A 17,930-nucleotide genomic window follows, 5' to 3' on the forward strand; every position below is an offset into this window, starting at 1 on the left:
CCTGGATGTCAGCTACTGGCAATGATCAAGTTTTAGGAACAGGTAGTGGAGTCATAAATAATATTTTATATTATTAACATATTTAAAAATAAATGAGGCGTATACATGGATGAAAGGTGAAAGTATGTCAGGAATCAAGGGTTAGAATTAAGCCATTCTAGGCTCTGAGAGCCAATGAAACAAATACACAAACAACAAAAGCAAAATGATGGGTCAATTCTTTAAAGCAAAGCACTAGTTCCTTGAAGTAAAACAGGCTCCAGCTGGTATCTACCTTTCCACCTCACCTTTCCCTCCAGTCTCCTGCTGATTACTTGCTCCTGTCACCCTGACTTCCCTCCAGCTCCTCAAACAGGCCAAGCTCTCCCAGGTCTCAGGCCTTTTCATCATCACTATTGTTCAATGCCCAGAGTATACTACTCCGTGGCTTCTGCAAGGCCTTCCCCTGCTCATGCCTTGGGACTCAGCTTCACTGCTTCCCTCTCAGAGAGGCTGTCCCTGACCACCCAGGCCAAAGCAGGCTCCCTCCGTGAGTCTCCATCAGAGCACCATGCCCTTCCCCTTCACTATTCACCACACAATCTAAAATCAGATGGTCTGTGTGTTTTTCTTCTCTCCAACTAGACTGTAAACTCCACGAGGAGCAGGACCACATGTCTTTCAATTCCCACTGCAGACCCATTGCCTAGCACAGAGTCTGACATGTGTTCAGATATGCAGGAACAAAGTTGAATAAGTGAACCGTGTTTTGTTACACAAAGGGATCGGCCATCACCTGAAATCATGACACTTCAGTCATCTTCCCTGGGTGCGTCCTCTCATCGTCCTTCCCCACAATGTATCAAGAACTTCCCAAGAAATGTTACATAAAATGTTGACAGCGGGCATCCTTATTTTCTTCCTGAGTTCAGAGAACATAGGGCCTCAAAATAGTAACCTTTCAGAGTAGGTTGGTGTCTGCTTTAAGATTCATTAAAGATGACCCTCTCCTGTTTCCATTTGTGAAGCTATTTTATTAGCAGCAGGCATTGACTGTTCCCTACATCAGCCACCTACTTATGAGTACAAAATTGTTCAAAAATGACACGGGGAGAAAGAGGAGAAAGTATGAGTTTCTTCCACCCTCCTGGGCAGTAGTGTCTTACCGCAATGGACTTGATGCAATCAATGTAGGAGGATCTCTTCACGCAGCTGAGCAAGGGACCATCCGCTGAAAGGACTTTTTTCATGTTGTCACGGAAACTGTTACACTTTTTGACCTCATGATCTGATATGGTGCACCATTTCACAGTTTTCTCAGGGGTAGCCAGGCATAGCCCTAGGGGAGAAAGCAGGAGGTATAAGGGATCCACTCCCTGTGCTAGAGGGAGAGACAGCACCACCCTCTGAAGGGTTCTGTCGGGTGCCACATCCCTCTGATCCATCCTTCTTCCCCTCCTATTCCATAAACACTACAGGGCACAAGTTCCGCTGCATATGAGGCTGCGGCGAAGAGTAAAGCACCGTAGTAGCCTCCCACTTTCCCACTGACCACACTCTGCCAGCCAGAGGAGTGCTGGCTTCCTCATCAACTATCAATTGCAGGCGACAAGCTGGTCCCCTAGATTCTCCTTTGCCTCCTTCCCTCACCTTCATAGCTTTTGGCTTGCCCTTGACCATGTCTCAGTGTGCACATGGCATTTCCAGCCACCTCAACTTGCTGGCTGAACACCACAATTCTGTGAAGCCAGCACAGTGGGAATCATCTTTTAGAGATGAGCGAAATGGGGTCAGAGAATCCATGCTTTACCAAGGCTTGAGCCAGGCTTAGAAACCAGGACCCCAGACTCCTGGTCTGCTGCTCTGTTCATTGGGATATCACCAGAGAGAAGTCCAGGGAGCAAAAGAAGACAGCATTCCAAGTTTCTATCCCTGTCCTCAGTTAGTAGTTGGGAGTAAGTGTTTGCAAAAATAACATATTTGCTTTTAAGAGTTCTCTGTCAGCCTCTGTTCCAGGAATAACGAGACACTCTACATATACAATGGTCTTCTGTTTCCATTGAACCCTCCCTCGATTTTCACCAGTCTTTTTGGCTGCCATTTACAGAGAAAGCTAAAGCCAGCCATGCCTATTGCTATTAAAATCCATGTGTTTGCAGAAGCATCATGCCCATCATGTGAGCATTGCTGCTGTCTCCATGCCCCTTGTCATCTCCCTCTCTGTAGGCCAATCCCTTCACAGCAGGGCTGGCTCAGGGTTCTGATGAAGAGCCACAGGGCACAAAGCAGAAGAGGAAGAGACCAGTCCTCCAGGATGGGTAAGGAGGGGCCCACCAGGACTGGCTGCCCCAGACCCCCTTTTACCTCACCCCTGCCCACGGCAAATCAAAGAGGCAATAGGAGTCAGTAGCAGACCTCACAAAACTGTCCTCCCTGGGTCCTAGGGGCAGGAGTTTGATCACAGTCTTGCATTCTCCTTGTGCAGACCTTTGAGTGGGGCCGTCTCTTGTGAATTTATTAGGAGAGGCAAGTATCTAAACACAGAAGGCTCCAAAGATGGGTGATGAATGTGCCCTGCATGACAGGAAAGTTGGAGGAGAACAGAGCCCAGTGATCTCAGGAGGTGACGGGTGGGAGGGGACCTCCAGTGACAGGCTCTTTCAGGCATGTGTGCAAATGCTCCACTAGCACCTGGCATTTACCCTCATCTGACCCCATAGATGGGTGCTGTTATTATCCCTCTCTCTGGTCAGGAACCTGAGGAACAAAGTAACAGCACACCCAGTGGGATGGACACAACAAGTCATTGATGGTGCCAGGATATGTCTAAATCCCAAATTTGAACCACTCAGTGGCAAGGCCTCCTTAGCAGGGCTTTCTCAGTGCCAAGGACACCCGTGGGAGATTATATGCCAAGGGGAGTTGGGGTCGGGCCAGCCCTTGATTGCCAAGCTCAGGAGTCTGGACTTGACTGAGGAGGCAGCAGCAAAAGGTTTTGATAAAATGTGATTAGAATTGCTCCAATCTATTGTAAGCTGCTGCTGCAAGATTTTTTTGGACAAGGATGAAGGAGAGGGGAGAGTGAGGAAAAAGGAAGGGAAGGACAGAGAACAGAAAAAAGATAAGGAGGAGGAGAGAGGACAGAAAGGAGCAGCAGGAGGAGGACACAGTGGCCTGGGGAGCAGTGAAAAGCGAATGAGAGACTCATAGCAGTAGCACGAAGGGAGAGCTGTGTACCACAGACAGTGATAAAGGAGATAAGAGGCGCGGGGATGGGAATAGCGAATGGAGAGCACTTGGGCTCCAGCCAGAACGCAGAGCCTTGGAGGCGCGGTGGGGGGGTCCGAAGCATCGCTCGGTGGGCTCCAGGGATGCAGGGGCGCCCCAGGGCTGGCGAGTCTACAGACCTTCCCCCCACTCACCCAGCACCCCGCAGGCCAGCAGGGCGCAGACTGCGAGCTTCATCCTCCCGGGTCTGCGGCGCGGAGCGGCGAGCACAGACGAACCCCGCTTCTGCGCCGCCTCCTCACTCCCTCGCGCCCCTTTTATCGGATCCGGGTGCCGGCTGATCACAATCTTTGACCTCGATGTGTTTGCGCAACCCGGTTGCCTAATCGCCTCTCCCCCTGTCCTTTTCTCCTCACCCCTGCTGATCACCTCATTTCCTGAGCTCTAGGACCGCTCCGCCGGATGGACTCCTCCACCAAAATGCTGATTAGAAGGGAAACAAAGCATTTTATTCCCTGTCCGCTCGCTCTGTGCCAGAAATGTGGCCAAAGCAGGGCGGAGGCGGGGGCTGTTCAGCTCCTCAAACACGGGATGCCAGAACTGGTACGTGCCTCTAGTCCCATCTCCTCCTTCCACCGAGGGAGACTTTGAGGACTGGAGAAGGGAAGGGAATTGCCCCAGATTCCAGGCCAGTCAAAATCGGGGATCTGAGATTGATAAAGTTCTTCCTGAAAGAGGATGATGGAGAAGAGTAAGGCTGGGCTCAAGGTCAAGGATGTCAGGCTCAATGCCATTCCCTCCTCCCCAGAGACCCTGGAAATCCTGCTTCTTGGCTGTGATGGCCCATCCCTCCTAGGTCCCCCTCCACCTTCCCCCCCCCACCCTATCTCCAGTCTTAGCAACCCCTGCCTCATCAGAGAGGAAGAGTGGCCCTGGCTGCCCTGTCTTCTTGCCGCTAATCTCATGGGCCCTTTCTGCTTGATCCATGGGCAACCTAGTTTTGAAAGGAAGAGCATATTTTTGCTGCCTCCCTGCACCCAGAGCTCGGGTACGGTCTGACTTAAAATGCGTGACCTTGTGGTAGGGACATGAGGATGGAGGGGGAAAGTGCAGGGCATTCGGGTAAGGCTGGGTGGTAACTCTGCAAAGCAGGCAGGCATGCACACTTTCAGCTGATGTTTATCCAGTGCCGCCTTTGGGCCCAGTGAGCTCTGGTGTCTGCCAGGAAGTAGGAAGGAAGTTGTCAAATGTTGAGCTGGTGCCACAAACACAGAGAAACTCAGCAGAGGGCAGGGAAGGCAGGTGGGTGATGATCTCCCACCTGGGACCTACAGGGAGAGCCTCTCCTGAGGCCATTTCCCCCGCGGCAGGCCCACAGCCTGAGCCCCTCAGTAGGAGGAGTAACCCCTAGCCCGGCTGAGCCCTCTCCAGACCAGTAACCTCCAGGCCCTGCCCTCAGTGGAGACCCCTGACCCAAAGTCCAAGACAGGTGCTGGAAAGGAAGTACACAGCTCCACAGGATCTGGAACAAGCTCAGACAAGACAAGAAGAACACTGGCTTCCACGTCATCTCTACTGGGCAAAGAGACCCTAGGCCTTGTTTCTCGCTCAGGAGAAGGACAGCAGTAGAACCCTGTGTTGCCATCACTCAGAGGCTTTGGGTGAGTGCATGAGGGCTCAACCCTGGCTATGCAACTGTGCCTGCATTTGTTTATGATATGGGGGGTGTGGAGGTAAGAGGTTAACATTTCAGTGCTCTGTTTCCTTGGTGGCCTTAACATTTATAGCAGTGCTGTCTCTTATATTGTTTAATATCACACCAGAGACACTCTGGAGCCAGGAAAATCATTGTCGCTATTTTATAGCTAATGATGGGTAACACTTACAAAGAAATTTACTGAGGGCTTACCACAACCCTTCGAGATAGGTACATTAATAACCCCATTTTACAGATGAGATGAGGAGACGGTGGCCCAGAGTGGTTACTATCCTGTGCAAGGTCAGCTGGTAGAAGGAAGAGGCAGTATGCAAAATCAGACAGTCTGGTTCCATAGTGTATGGACCCACTCACCAAGGAACACCATCTCCCCCCAGGAAACCAGGACTCACAGAAGCTGAGGGGCTTCTCTGGGGTCACATTGAGAGAGCGACAGACATGACACTTCCTGTGCTGTGCTTTCTCCCAAGGTGCTCAGTCTGGGGCTTCTGCCTGCCCAGGGCCTGGTCAGTCTGTGAGAGGTCTGAGCACCCCAAAGGGGAACTTCAGGCATGGATTGGCTTTATTAAGTTCAGCTGGAAGGACAGTATCATGTTTTCAGCCCCTTCCATTTATCAGGCGTCTTTCTGGGGGCTTCGTCCAAAGCATAGCATGTGAGATGACCAACAACCCCATTTTCCAGATTGGTCACTGTGATACAATGACAGGTCCTTGTTCACTGAGTTCAGGAACCTGAACTCAAAGCACCTGGTTGCTACCTGCTCTAGACCACAGCTGCCTCCTTAATATTGATCTTCTCTTTATTTACACAGAGAAATGGGTGGGAGCAGGAGGAGGAAGAGACTGTATGTGAGAGAGAGACACAGAAAGGGAGCTGTTACGAGGACTCCAGTTCCAGAGTAACTGGGAGTCGTGGCCCAAATCTTCCTCCATAAACAGAATAAAACTGTAAAATTTCAGCCACAGGGCTGGCCCTCTTGTAGAAAGAGCTGAATTTATGTGTACGTGCAGGTTTGGGGGAAGCTGACTAGAGGGGTTGTGAAGGGGGCAATGGCCCTCTCAATCAATATTTGTTGTTTCCCAATGTTGCCCAATTTACAAAGAAGCAGAGCAAACAAAGAGCCTCTGTCTGCTTGAACTAGCCCCTCCTCTGTCTTTTACTCCCTCACCCTCGGTGTCCTCTGCCTGACTCCAGGGCCTCCTCCTCTGAAATACCCAAGCCTGGGTTATCAGGAGGTACAGAGAGACAGCCTGAGAACTGATGTTCATCAGATCAGACACCCTTAGTTGCTGCCTCAGGGAGAACGTTGGGGAGGCAGTGAAACCAAGAACAGGATCCATTTAGGAAAATTTGACATGCCACACAAAACCACTTCTTCTTCTCTGTTCCCCACTCTGGAGTGCCTGGATAATGGAAGATTCTCAAGGTTTCCACTTTCTTTGCAGGGAAATTCATAAAAATTATTGTTCTGATGAAGAATGCTACAGGGTCAGAGAGCTTGACTGATAAATTTTACCAAATATTTAAGAAGACTAATACCAATCTTACACAATAACACAATCTTATACTGTTCCAGGGACTAGAAGAAGAAGGGGTGCCAGTGCTGGTTTGGATGTATTATGTCCCCCAAAACAGCGTGTTCTTTGATGCAATCTTGTGGGGGCAGACATATTAATGTTGATTAGGTTGGAACCTATTGATTGAATGTTTCCATGGAGATGTGACTAGTAACACCCTTGATTAGGGTGTGACCTATTAATAGGATTGTTTCCATGGAGGTGTGGCCCCACCCATTCAGCTTGGGTCTTGATTTAATTACTGGAGCACTGTAAAAGCTCAGAAATAGAAGGACTTCAGAGAGCTGCAGCTGAGACACACATTTTGGAGAATGCCAGTTTGAAATGCAACCTGGGGGCAAGCAGATGCCAACCACATGCCTTCCCAGCTAACAGAGGTTTTCCGGATGTCGTTGATATGGTGAAGGTATACTTTTTGACACCATTGCTTGGACACTTTTATGGCCTTAAGACTGTTACTTTGTAACCAAATAACCCCGCTTTATAAAAGCTGATCCATTTCTGGTATTTTGCATAATGGGCAGCATTAGCAAACCGGAACACACACTTTACTAATTTTTGAGGCCATTGTACTTTGAGAGCAAAAACCAACAAGGCCATCATGATAAAGGAAAATTATCAGAAAATATATTTTATGAACATGATGCAAAAATCCTAATAAAATATTATCCAGTTGAATCCAGCAATATCTAAAAGGATAAGAAATAATTATCAAGTTGGATTTATTCCAGGGATACAAGTTAGTAATCTTTTGAAAATCAATCTGTATAACTGGCTACATTAACAGTATAGAGGAGAAAAATTGTGTGACCATTTTCAATAGGTACAGGAACAGTGTTGGTGATTGAATAACCACAAAGGACATGTTCAAGTCTTTTTCAGCTTTTCTATTAGTGGTGTGAACCCATTGATAAGTAGGACCTTTTGAAGATATTATTATTGGTTAAGGTGTGGCCAAACTGAATCAGCATGGGTCTTAATCAGTCTGACTGGATGCCTTTTAAAAAGAAGGAATTCAGAAGCAGTCAGAAGAAGCCAGAAACCAGTAGAAGGCAGATGTCAGAAGAAACCGGAGAGAAGAGAGAGATCACCGTATGATGGGGGATTGCAGTCACCAGGATGCTACTGATGCTGGGAGGAAAGTATGGCCTGTTCAACATCTTGATTTTGAACTTCTAGTCCCCTAACAATGAACTGATAAGTTCTTGTTGTTTAACCCAGCCCATTGTGTAATATTTGTCATAGCTGCTATGGAAAACTAAGACAAACAACATTTATGAAATTCATAATAAAACCTCTTAGCAAATTTGTACTAGGAAATTTCCTTCGTCTGATAGAGTATATATTTATTTGCATATGTACATGTCTATGCATATGTTTATACATGTAAATATATGTTTACATATAAAATTAAAAAGCACATAATTGACCACACCTAGTGGTGGAATGTTGAATGAAAACTTTCCCTTTGAGATCAGGAATAAAACATAATATCTATTATTATCATTTTTGTTCAACATTTTTTACTCAAGGTCCTTGCCAGTTCAGTCTGGCAAGGAAAAGAAATAAAAATGTATAAAAATTTAAAAGGGAAATCAAACCATCATTTTCACAGATGACATGATTTTATATGTATAAAATCCTGAAGAAACTATAAATATTAGAGTAAATGAGTTATGCAAGTGTGCTGATACAAAGTAATTATAAAAAATCCATTGTATTCCTATAAACAAAATGAAAAAAACCCTTGAAAAATACTATTTAAAATAGCATAAAAAATAACAAATGCCTAGGAATAAATCTATCACAAGATGTCTAAAACTTTTACACCACAGACTATAAAGTATTATCAAAAGAAACTGAAGAAAATCTAAGTAAATAGAGGGCTATACTCTAAATATGGAAAAGAAGACCCAGTATCATAAAGATGTTAAGTCTCCTGAAGCTGATTTATAAATTCAATGCACTTTCAAACTCCTAACAAGCATTTTCTATTTTTTGGAGGATAGTGACAATATAATTCTGAAGTTTATATGGAAATGCAAAAGGCCTAAAATAAACATCAGGTTGATCATGTAAGGTGAGGCATACCAAGGTGGGAACAGAATGTATTTGGTTGTTTTAACCTTGTCTGCCCAACTCTGAGCACCAAGATCTGTAATAGGATTTTCAGGTCCAGACAATTCAGGGATTGATTATCAATAAAGTTACCTAGATATGTTTCTTTAACTTGACACTGGACTAAATATGGAATGAAAATTATATATAGTTGACTGAATAAAGAAATATAGATGTACATCCATCACAACTGGTATGCAATCTAGTTCTGGTGTTCATTCCAATATGTGTCAAGGAATAAATCAAAGTCTTTAACAGCTATGGCTTAAGGTCTGTGCCAGTTTGGATATATTGTGTCCCCTCAAATGCCATGTTCTTGGATGCAGTCTTGTGAGGGCAGACATATTAGTGTTGATTAGGTTGGAACCTTTTGATTGTTTCCATGGAGATGTGACTAGTAACACCTTTGCATAGGGTGTGACCTGTTGATAGGATTGTTTCCATGGAGGTGTGGCCCAGCCCACTCAGCTGGGGTCTTGTTTTAATTACTGGAGCCCTATAAAAGCTCAGAAACAGAAGGACTTCAGAGATGCTGCAGCCAACAGAGATATTTTTAAGACAGCCATTGAAAGTAGACTTTTGTTACTCCAGAGTTTGCCTGGGAGAAACTAAGAGAAGACTCGCAGACCCCTAGAGAGAAATGTCCTGTGAGAAAGCCATTTTGAAACACAACCTGCAAGCAAAGGAAGAAGCCAGCCACGTGCCTTCCCGGACAACAGAGGTGTTCCGGACGCCACTGGCCACTCTTCAGTGAAGGTGTACTCATGTTTATGCCTTGGACATTTTTGTGGCCTTAAGACTGTAACTATGTAACCAAATTACCCCCCTTTATAAAAGCCAGTCCATTTCTGGTATTTTACAAAACAGCAGCATTAGCAAACCAGAGCAAGGTCCTCTTCAGATTCTTCTTCTTTTCCTCCTCCCTTTGTGTACACACACACACACACACACACACACACACGTGTATATATATAAATAATGTAAAAAAATTTTAAACATACTCAAAGGTATAGAAAATATGTAGTGAGGTTTCATGCACTTTTCACCCAGCTCTAGCAATTTTTCCAGTCTTATTCCTTCTATCCTCCCTTCCTCACTTTTTTTTTCTAGAGTAACAGACATCATATTTTACCCACAAAACTATGCATCTATAACAAGTAAGGAATTTTTTTTACCATAATGCTATTATTATAACTATCAAAATTAATAATTATTCCATGTACTGTCTAATACCCGGTCAATGTTCCAATTTCCCTGGTGGGCTAATTGATTTCAGAGATGCTGTTGCATCTTTCTATTGCATTATTGAAACTGGAGGTACGGTTGGTTGGTAGGTTGAGGTAGTGTGTCCTGGTCCTAGCATTATTTACTCTATCCATCTCCTAATGGTTTTAATGATTTTTGTCTTGGCCCATTAATTCATCTAGGACTGTAAAATGGTTGTTTTCTAATTCTATCCCTCTTTCCACATTTATTGAATGTAATTCTTCTATGAAGAGGAATTTTCCTCATCAAGTATTTAATTTAGTGAAATATAATTTATTGAGTAAAGGCTGAATAAATGTTCCATACTTTTACCTATCAATTTTCAGCATAACGAATCAATGCCTTAGAAACCTCCATCGGTAACTTTTAACTTCCTAGGCTGCTGAAAGCAATATACCATGAAACAGTTTGGCTTGAACAATGGGAATTTATTCACTTACGGTTAGAATCTGTAGAAATGTCCAAATTAAGGTGATACTTTCTTCCCGAAGTCCAGCTGCTAGCAATCCTTGGTTCCTCTGCCACATGACAAGGCACATGGCGGCGTCTGCTGGTCTCTTCCTTCTCTTTCAGGGTTTGTGTAATTCATCCCATTTATAAAGGACTCCAATAGAAGGATTAAGACCCACCCTGGGCCATGCCTTAACTGAAGCAATCTCATCAAAAGGTCCTACTTACAATAGGTTTATACCCATAGGAATGGATTAGCTTTAAGAGTGTGCTTTTCCAGGGTACAGTTTCAAACCACCACAGTAATCAATGAGTTTTTTGCTCATTGCTTTTTAAGAACTAATTTGGAACACAGTTAATGTGTTCCAATTCATTTCAATAACCATTCTTTTTTGGTTATCTAATTTTCTCCTTTCTGACTAGTAGCAGCTCCATCAAGTTGGCTCCTGTGTACCTTTCATATAATCCCAGCATTAATCATAGCTCCCTTCCTTTCTGCACAACAAAATACTGCAGGCCCATCTAGTACATTTCCTACTCTAACCTTGGATTCAGCCATTTTCTCAAGGAATTCTACTTCCTTTGGATGGGAAATGGTATTTAGAAACCATAAATTTGGGGCTTATATTGCTCATTGCTTCAGTGGACAATGATAGGAAATACACATTCTTTAGGAAGAGAAAAGCAAGTAAATTATAAGTTATATTGATATTTATAATTCAAATTTAAGATGACAGGCTTTTACTTAACTTTTTAAAATTTTATTCTTATATCTCTTTCTCTTACTTGAAAATTTTAGTTCCTAATGATATTAATATAATTGTATATTGGCTTTACTCTGTAATAGATGTGATAGTTTCAAAATATTAATACTGATGCTACTAGTAATGCAGATTAAGACTTTTCTGGGACTCTGTTTTTCCTTGGAATTTATCCCAATAGAGATGCACAGTCAAAATACAGTGTTTTAATGACATTTGAAATCATTGTTTCCCCTGTGTTTTAGTTTGCTAGGCTGCTGAAAGCAGATACCATAAAATGGGTTGGCTTTTAACAACAGGAATTTATTAGCTTACAAGCTTCCAGTTTTGAGGCTGAGAAAAAAGTGTCCAAATCAAGGCATCAGCAAGGTGATGTTTTCTTCCTGAAGACTGGCTGCTGGCGATCCTTGGCTCCTCTGTCATATAGCGAGGCACATGGCAGCATCTGCTGATCTCTCCCCTTTCTCCTGGGTTTTGTTACCTTCAGCTTCTTGCTTCCATAGCTAGCTGTCTCTCTCTTTCTCTCTCTCTCTCTTTCTCTCTCTCCATCTCATTTATAAAAGACTCCACTAATAAAAGGATTAAGACCAACCCTGTGTCATGCCTTTACTGAAGTAACTCATCAAGAGGTTTTACTTACTATAGGTTTACACCCACAGGAATGGATTAGCTTTAAGAACATGCTTTTCTGGGGTACATAGAGTTTCAAACCACCTCACCCTGTGCATTTATTCCACCACTGTAATTTGTGGCTAGGTTCATTTGTGTCAGTTTGTTTTGAATTTTTAGGAATTGCTTTTTAGTTTAATTTTTTAATTATGTTAAACTTTTGCATGATTCAAAAGTCAAAAATATATGAAAAGCTATACCCAGAGCAGTCAGTTCAGTCTCTAGCTTCTCCACTCTTTCTCCCTCCCATCCACTATATACCGTCTTTATTAGTTTCTGATTACCTTCCAGTGATTCTGTGTTGTGGTTGTTTTTAATTGTGGTAAAATTTACATAACATAAAATTAACCAATTAACCATTTTAAAGAGTACAATTCAATGGTGTTAATACATTCAACTGTCACCTCTATCTGTTCCAAGTTATTTTCGTCACCCCCAAAGCAAACCCCCTACCCATTAAGCAATCAACCCCCATTTTCCTCTCCCCTGCCCCTGGCAACCAGTGGTCTGCTTTCTGTCTCTATGGATTCACCTATTCTGAATGCTTCATATAAATCGAATCACATAATCCTTTTATGTTTGGTTTCTTTTCGTTAGCATAGTGTGTTTGAGAGCTATGGGAAAGTTATTACCAGCTGAGCTAGGAAGAATTTTTCAACACTCACATTGGGCAGTAATAGGCAAATCTTAAAATCAGTAGTATATAACCCAAAGTGTCTTCATACACAAAATGGACTTCAGAGAAGCCTGAAGCTTATAGAACAAAATACCACCACTGCAAATTTATAGAGGACTTCTTCCCAAATTACAGTCAAAGCACCCTCAAATGAGTCCTAAATTTGAAGAGAATGGCTCAACCACAAAATATACAGACACTGTGAACTACATTTTTAGGAGAGTTTGTCAATGTGTGTGTGGAGACAGCTGAATAAAAATGCAAATTTTGTTAACATGTTCTTTATCTGCCCTCTAGTCTCAAGCAGAGAGAGTACAGTTTGGCCATATTATAACAATATCCCAAAGCTCAGTGCCCTGACTTAATGAAAATTCACGCTATTACTAGAATGTTTTGGAAATCCAGGCGATTTCTGCAATTCTCTTTATTAACGAGTTTTTCTAGCTATCTCTGGGAATGGGGAATTATCACACATAATCAGAACTGATGTCTTTAACTGTTTTTATATTCTTTTCTTGTGTTCACTTTGTTTGCCTGTTTTGCTCTGCTCACTGTCAATGGCTCTGCCCCATCTGGGCTTGTCCAGTCCATTTACCTCTGGGCTCTGTTCTCTACCCCGCCACCCTGCAGCATGGAAACTCTTTCCACTCTCCTCATCAGCTCTTTCAGGGAAATTCTCTATAGCAGAACTCTTCTACCAATTGTGATGGTTAGGTTCATTTGTCAACTTGGCCAGGTGATGGTACCCAGGTGTCTGTTCAAGCAAGCACCAGCCTAACTGTTACTGCAAGGACATTTGTGGCTGGTTAATAAAACTGAAGGCTGAGTTATTAAATCATCAGTCAGTTGGATGCAGATGTGACTGATTTCATCAACAAAGGGTGTGTCTTCCACAATGAGAGAATGTAATCAGCTGGATTTAATCCAATCAGTTGAAGACTTTTAAGTGAGACGGATAGAGGACCTTCACTTCTTCTTTGGCAAACCAGCAAAGTGTTTCCTGAGGAGTTCATCAAAGTTGCCGGTTCGTTTCCTGAAGAGTTCATTGAACATCCTCATTGGAGTTGCCAGTTTGCTGCCTGCCCCACGGAATTTGGACTCGTACATATGCACAGTTATGTGAGACACTTTTATAAAATCTTATATTTATAGATATCTTTTGTTAATTCTGTTTCCCTAGAGAACCCTAACTAATATACCGAAATTGTACCATTAGTGGTACGTTTCTTTCATTTACACTACAGCTTCATGGGGAGTCAGATTAAAGAACAGGTGGGCATAGACTAGACTAGCATTACACCAGAAACATTACCTAATATTATATCTGGGCTCTGTGGTACTGTCTATCTCAAATAGCCACTCTATTTCACTCCTACAGCTTTTCTTTCTTTTTTTTTATTAGAGAAGTTGTGGGTTACAGAACAATTGTGCATAAAATACCAGACTCCCATGTACCATCCTGTTATTTACACCTTGCACTGGTGTGGAACATATGTTAGAATTGATGAAAGCATATTTTTATAATTGTAGTATTAACATAGTCCATGGTTTAACTTAGGGTTTGCTGTTTGTGTTGTGGAGTTCTGTGGATTTTTAAAAAATGTTTATTCTAATAACATATATACAACCTAAAATTCCCCCTTTTAACCACATGCAAATATGTAATTCAGTGCTGTTAATTATGTTCACAATATTGCATGACCATTGTGCTATAGCTTTATCTTTTTGTTAATATTTATTCAAAATTTCACTTTTTCCCCACTGATCTGATGCCACCTTTATCAAATACTAAATTTTCATATATACTTGAGTCTACGTCTAGATTTTTCCATTCTTTTCCATTAGCTGATCTGATTATTCATTCCTCAATACCATACTGTTTTAATTATTGAGGCTTTATAATATGCTTTAATATCTGTTAAAGCTAGCTCTTGTAAACTGTTCCTCTTTTTTATGGTTTTCCTGACTATTTTTTCTCATTTACTCTTGCTCATTTATTCTTTCATATTTGCCTAGCTCCAAAAAAAACAAAAGCATGGTATTATTTTTATTAGTATCACAATGAATTTATAAGTTAATTTAAGGAGAATTAAACATCTTTATAAAACTGAGTAGTCATACCTAAGAATAAGTCTGTCTTTTTCTTTGTTTGTTAAATTTGACCTTTGGGTCTTTAAGCCATGTTTTCTGGTTTTCCTAAAAGAGGTATTACACTTTCTTTACATATATCCCTAACTGATTTATTGTTGTTGCTGCTGCTGCTATCATAAATGGAGTTTCTTCTTGATTGATTTCTTTCATTCTGCCACTTTACTAAATTCTCTTATTGTTTGAAGTAGTTTTTCCATTGATGCTTTTCTTTTAAAAGATGTTTTTTAATTACAGGTTTTAATTAAAGGTTTGTCAATTTTATTGATCTTTTTAAAGAACCAACTTTTGGTTTTGTTGATTCTCTCCTGCTTTTTGACTCTCTGTTTCATTTATCGCTACTTTAATCTTTATTTCCTTCCGTCTGCTTACTTTCGGTTTAGCTTGCTCTTCTGTTTCTCATTCCTCCAGGTGGGAGATGTGAGGTCACTGATTTGAAATCCTTCTTCTTTTTTCATGTAAGCATTAAGAGCTATAAATTTCCCTCTCAGCACTGCCTTTGCTGCATCTCCCAAGTATCGGATAGGCTGTGTTTTTGTTTTCATTTGCCTCAAGATATTTCCTAATTTCTCTTGTGAGCTCTTCTTTAACGCATTGGTTGTTTAAGATTGTAGTATTTAATTTCCACATATTTGTGAGTTTTCCAGTTCTCCCTCTGTTATTGATTTCTAGATTCATTCCATTTTGTTTGGAGAAGAAACTTTGTATTATATTTCAATATTTTTATATTTATTGAGGCTTGTCTTGTGACCTAACATGATCTATCCCGAAGAATATCCACGTGCACTCGAGGAGAATGTATATTCTGTTGTTGTTGGGGAAAGTGTTCTATACATGCTTGTTAGGTCTAGTTGGTTTAGAGTATTGTTCAAGCCTTCTGTTTCCTTACTGATATTCTGTCTAGATGTTCTGCCCATTATTGGAGGTGGTACAGTGAAGTCTCCTACTCTTAAACTAGAACCATCTATTTCTCCCTCAAATCTGTCTATATTTGCTTCATATATTTGGGGATTCTGCTGTTAGATGCATATATATTTATAATTGTTATATCTTGTTGAATTGACCCTTTGAAAGTTTATGGTGGGAGGCGGGGCAAGATGGCAGACTGGTGAGCTGTATGTTTTAGTTACTCCTCCAGGAAAGTAGGTAGAAAGCCAGGAACTGCATGGACTGGACACCACACAGCAATCTGACTTTGGGCATACTTCATACAACACTCATGAAAACGTGGAACTGCTGAGATAAGCGAAATCTGTAAGTTTTTCTGGCCAGGGGACCCGCACCCCTCCCTGCCAGGCTCAGTCCCGTGGGAGGAGGGGCTGTCAGCTCCGGGAAGGAGAAGGGAGAACTGCAGTGGCAGCCCTTATCAGAAACTCATTCTGCTGATCCAAACTCCAACCATAGATAGACGGAGACCAGACACCAGAGAATCCGAGAGCAGCCAGCCCAGCAGAGAGGAGACAGGCATAGAAAAAAAACAACACGAAAAACTCCAAAATAAAAGCGGAGGATTTTTGGAGTTCTGGTGAACATAGAAAGGGGAAGGGCAGAGCTCAGGCCCGAGCTCAGGCGCTGAGGCGCATATGCAAATCCCGAAGAAAAGCTGATCTCTCTGCCCTGTGGACCTTTCCTTAATGGCCCTGGTTGCTTTGTCTCTTAGCATTTCTATAACCCATTAGATCTCTGAGGAGGGCCCTATTTTTTTTTTTTAATCCTTTTTTCTTTTTCTAAAACAATTACTCTAAGAAGCCCAATACAGAAAGCTTCAAAGACTTGCAATTTGGGCAGGTCAAGACAAGAGCAGAACTAAGAGAGCTCTGAGACAAAAGGCAATAATCCAGTGGCTGAGAAAATTCACTAAACACCACAACTTCCCAAGAAAAGGGGGGTGTCCGCTCACAGCCATCATCCTGGTGGACAGGAACCACTCCTGCCCATCGCCAGCCCCATAGCCCAGAGCTGCCCCAGACAACCCAGTGTGACGGAAGTGCTTCAAATAACAGGCACACACCACAAAACTGGGCGTGGACATTAGCCTTCCCTGCAACCTCAGCTGATTGCCCCAGAGTTGGGAAGGTAGAGCTGTGTGAATTAACAAAGCCCCATTCAGCCATCCTTTCAGCAGACTGGGAGCCTCCCTACACAGCCCAGCAGCCCAGAACTGCCCTGGGGGGACGGCACTCACCTGTGACATAGCACAGTCATTCCTCAACAGAGGACAAGGGGGTGCACGGCCTGGAAGAGGGGCCCACTTGCAAGTCTCAGGAGCTATACGCCAATACCAAGGACTTGTGGGTCAGTGGCAGAGACAAACTGTGGCAGGACTGAACTGAAGGATTAGACTATTGCAGCAGCCTTAAAACTCTAGGATCACCAGGGAGATTTGATTGTTAGAGCCACCCCCCCCTCCCTGACTGCCTCAGAAACACGCCCCATATACAGGGCAGGCAACACCAACTACACACGCAAGCTTGGTACACCAATTGGACCCCACAAGACTCACTCCCCCACTCACCAAAAAGGCTAAGCAGGGGAGAACTGGCTTGTGGAGAACAGGTGGCTCGTGGACGCCACCTGATGGTTAGTTAGAGAAAGTATACTCCACGAAGCTGTAGATCTGATAAATTAGAGATAAGGACTTCAATTGGTCTACAAATCCTAAAAGAACCCTATCAAGTTCAGCAAATGCCACGAGGCCAAAAACAACAGAAAATTATAAAGCATATGAAAAAAACCAGACTGATATGGATAACCCAAGCCCAAGCACCCAAATCAAAAGACCAGAAGAGACACAGCACCTAGAGCAGCTACTCAAAGAACTAAAGATGAACAATGAGACCATAGTACGGGAGATAAAGGAAATCAAGAAGACCCTAGAAGAGCATAAAGAAGACATTGCAAGACTAAATAAAAAAATGGATGATCTTATGGAAATTAAAGAAACTGTTGACCAAATTAAAAAGATTCTGGACACTCATAGTACAAGACTAGAGGAAGTTGAACAACGAATCAGTGACCTGGAAGATGACAGAATGGAAAATGAAAGCATAAAAGAAAGAATGGGGAAAAAAATTGAAAAAATCGAAATGGACCTCAGGGATATGATAGATAATATGAAACGTCCAAATATAAGACTCATTGGTGTCCCAGAAGGGGAAGAAAAGGGTAAAGGTCTAGGAAGAGTATTCAAAGAAATTGTTGGGGAAAACTTCCCAAATCTTCTAAACAACATAAATACACAAATCATAAATGCTCAGCGAACCCCAAATAGAATAAATCCAAATAAACCCACTCCGAGACATATACTGATCACACTGTCAAACACAGAAGAGAAGGAGCA

At 42.6% G+C, this 17,930-nt stretch overlaps 1 protein-coding gene and 1 long non-coding RNA gene across 3 annotated transcripts in view; one reads left to right on the top strand and one right to left on the bottom strand.

Moving 5' to 3' along the window:
• The window catches only part of LOC119540602 (serotransferrin-like), a 54,372-nt gene extending 50,820 nt beyond the window's left edge, over window positions 1–3,552 (bottom strand). The window contains exons 1-2 of one of the 2 annotated variants that reach the window (XM_037844658.1): window positions 3,402–3,552; window positions 1,146–1,318 (exon numbers count right to left, since the gene is read on the bottom strand). In XM_037844658.1, coding sequence (XP_037700586.1) covers window positions 1,146–1,318; window positions 3,402–3,444 — 216 coding nt within the window. In that variant the 5' untranslated portion in view covers window positions 3,445–3,552. The remainder of the gene's footprint in view (window positions 1–1,145; window positions 1,319–3,401) is intronic. The other variant, XM_037844655.1, reaches the window with a different exon arrangement.
• A 939-nt stretch (window positions 3,553–4,491) lies between these two features.
• Window positions 4,492–17,930, top strand: part of LOC119540643 — a 61,343-nt gene continuing 47,904 nt past the window's right edge. The window contains exon 1 of the long non-coding RNA XR_005218099.1: window positions 4,492–4,868. This is a non-coding gene — a long non-coding RNA (uncharacterized LOC119540643). The remainder of the gene's footprint in view (window positions 4,869–17,930) is intronic.

Source organism: Choloepus didactylus, chromosome 1 (assembly GCF_015220235.1).
Source record: "Choloepus didactylus isolate mChoDid1 chromosome 1, mChoDid1.pri, whole genome shotgun sequence".
Classification (NCBI taxonomy): domain Eukaryota; kingdom Metazoa; phylum Chordata; class Mammalia; order Pilosa; family Megalonychidae; genus Choloepus; species Choloepus didactylus.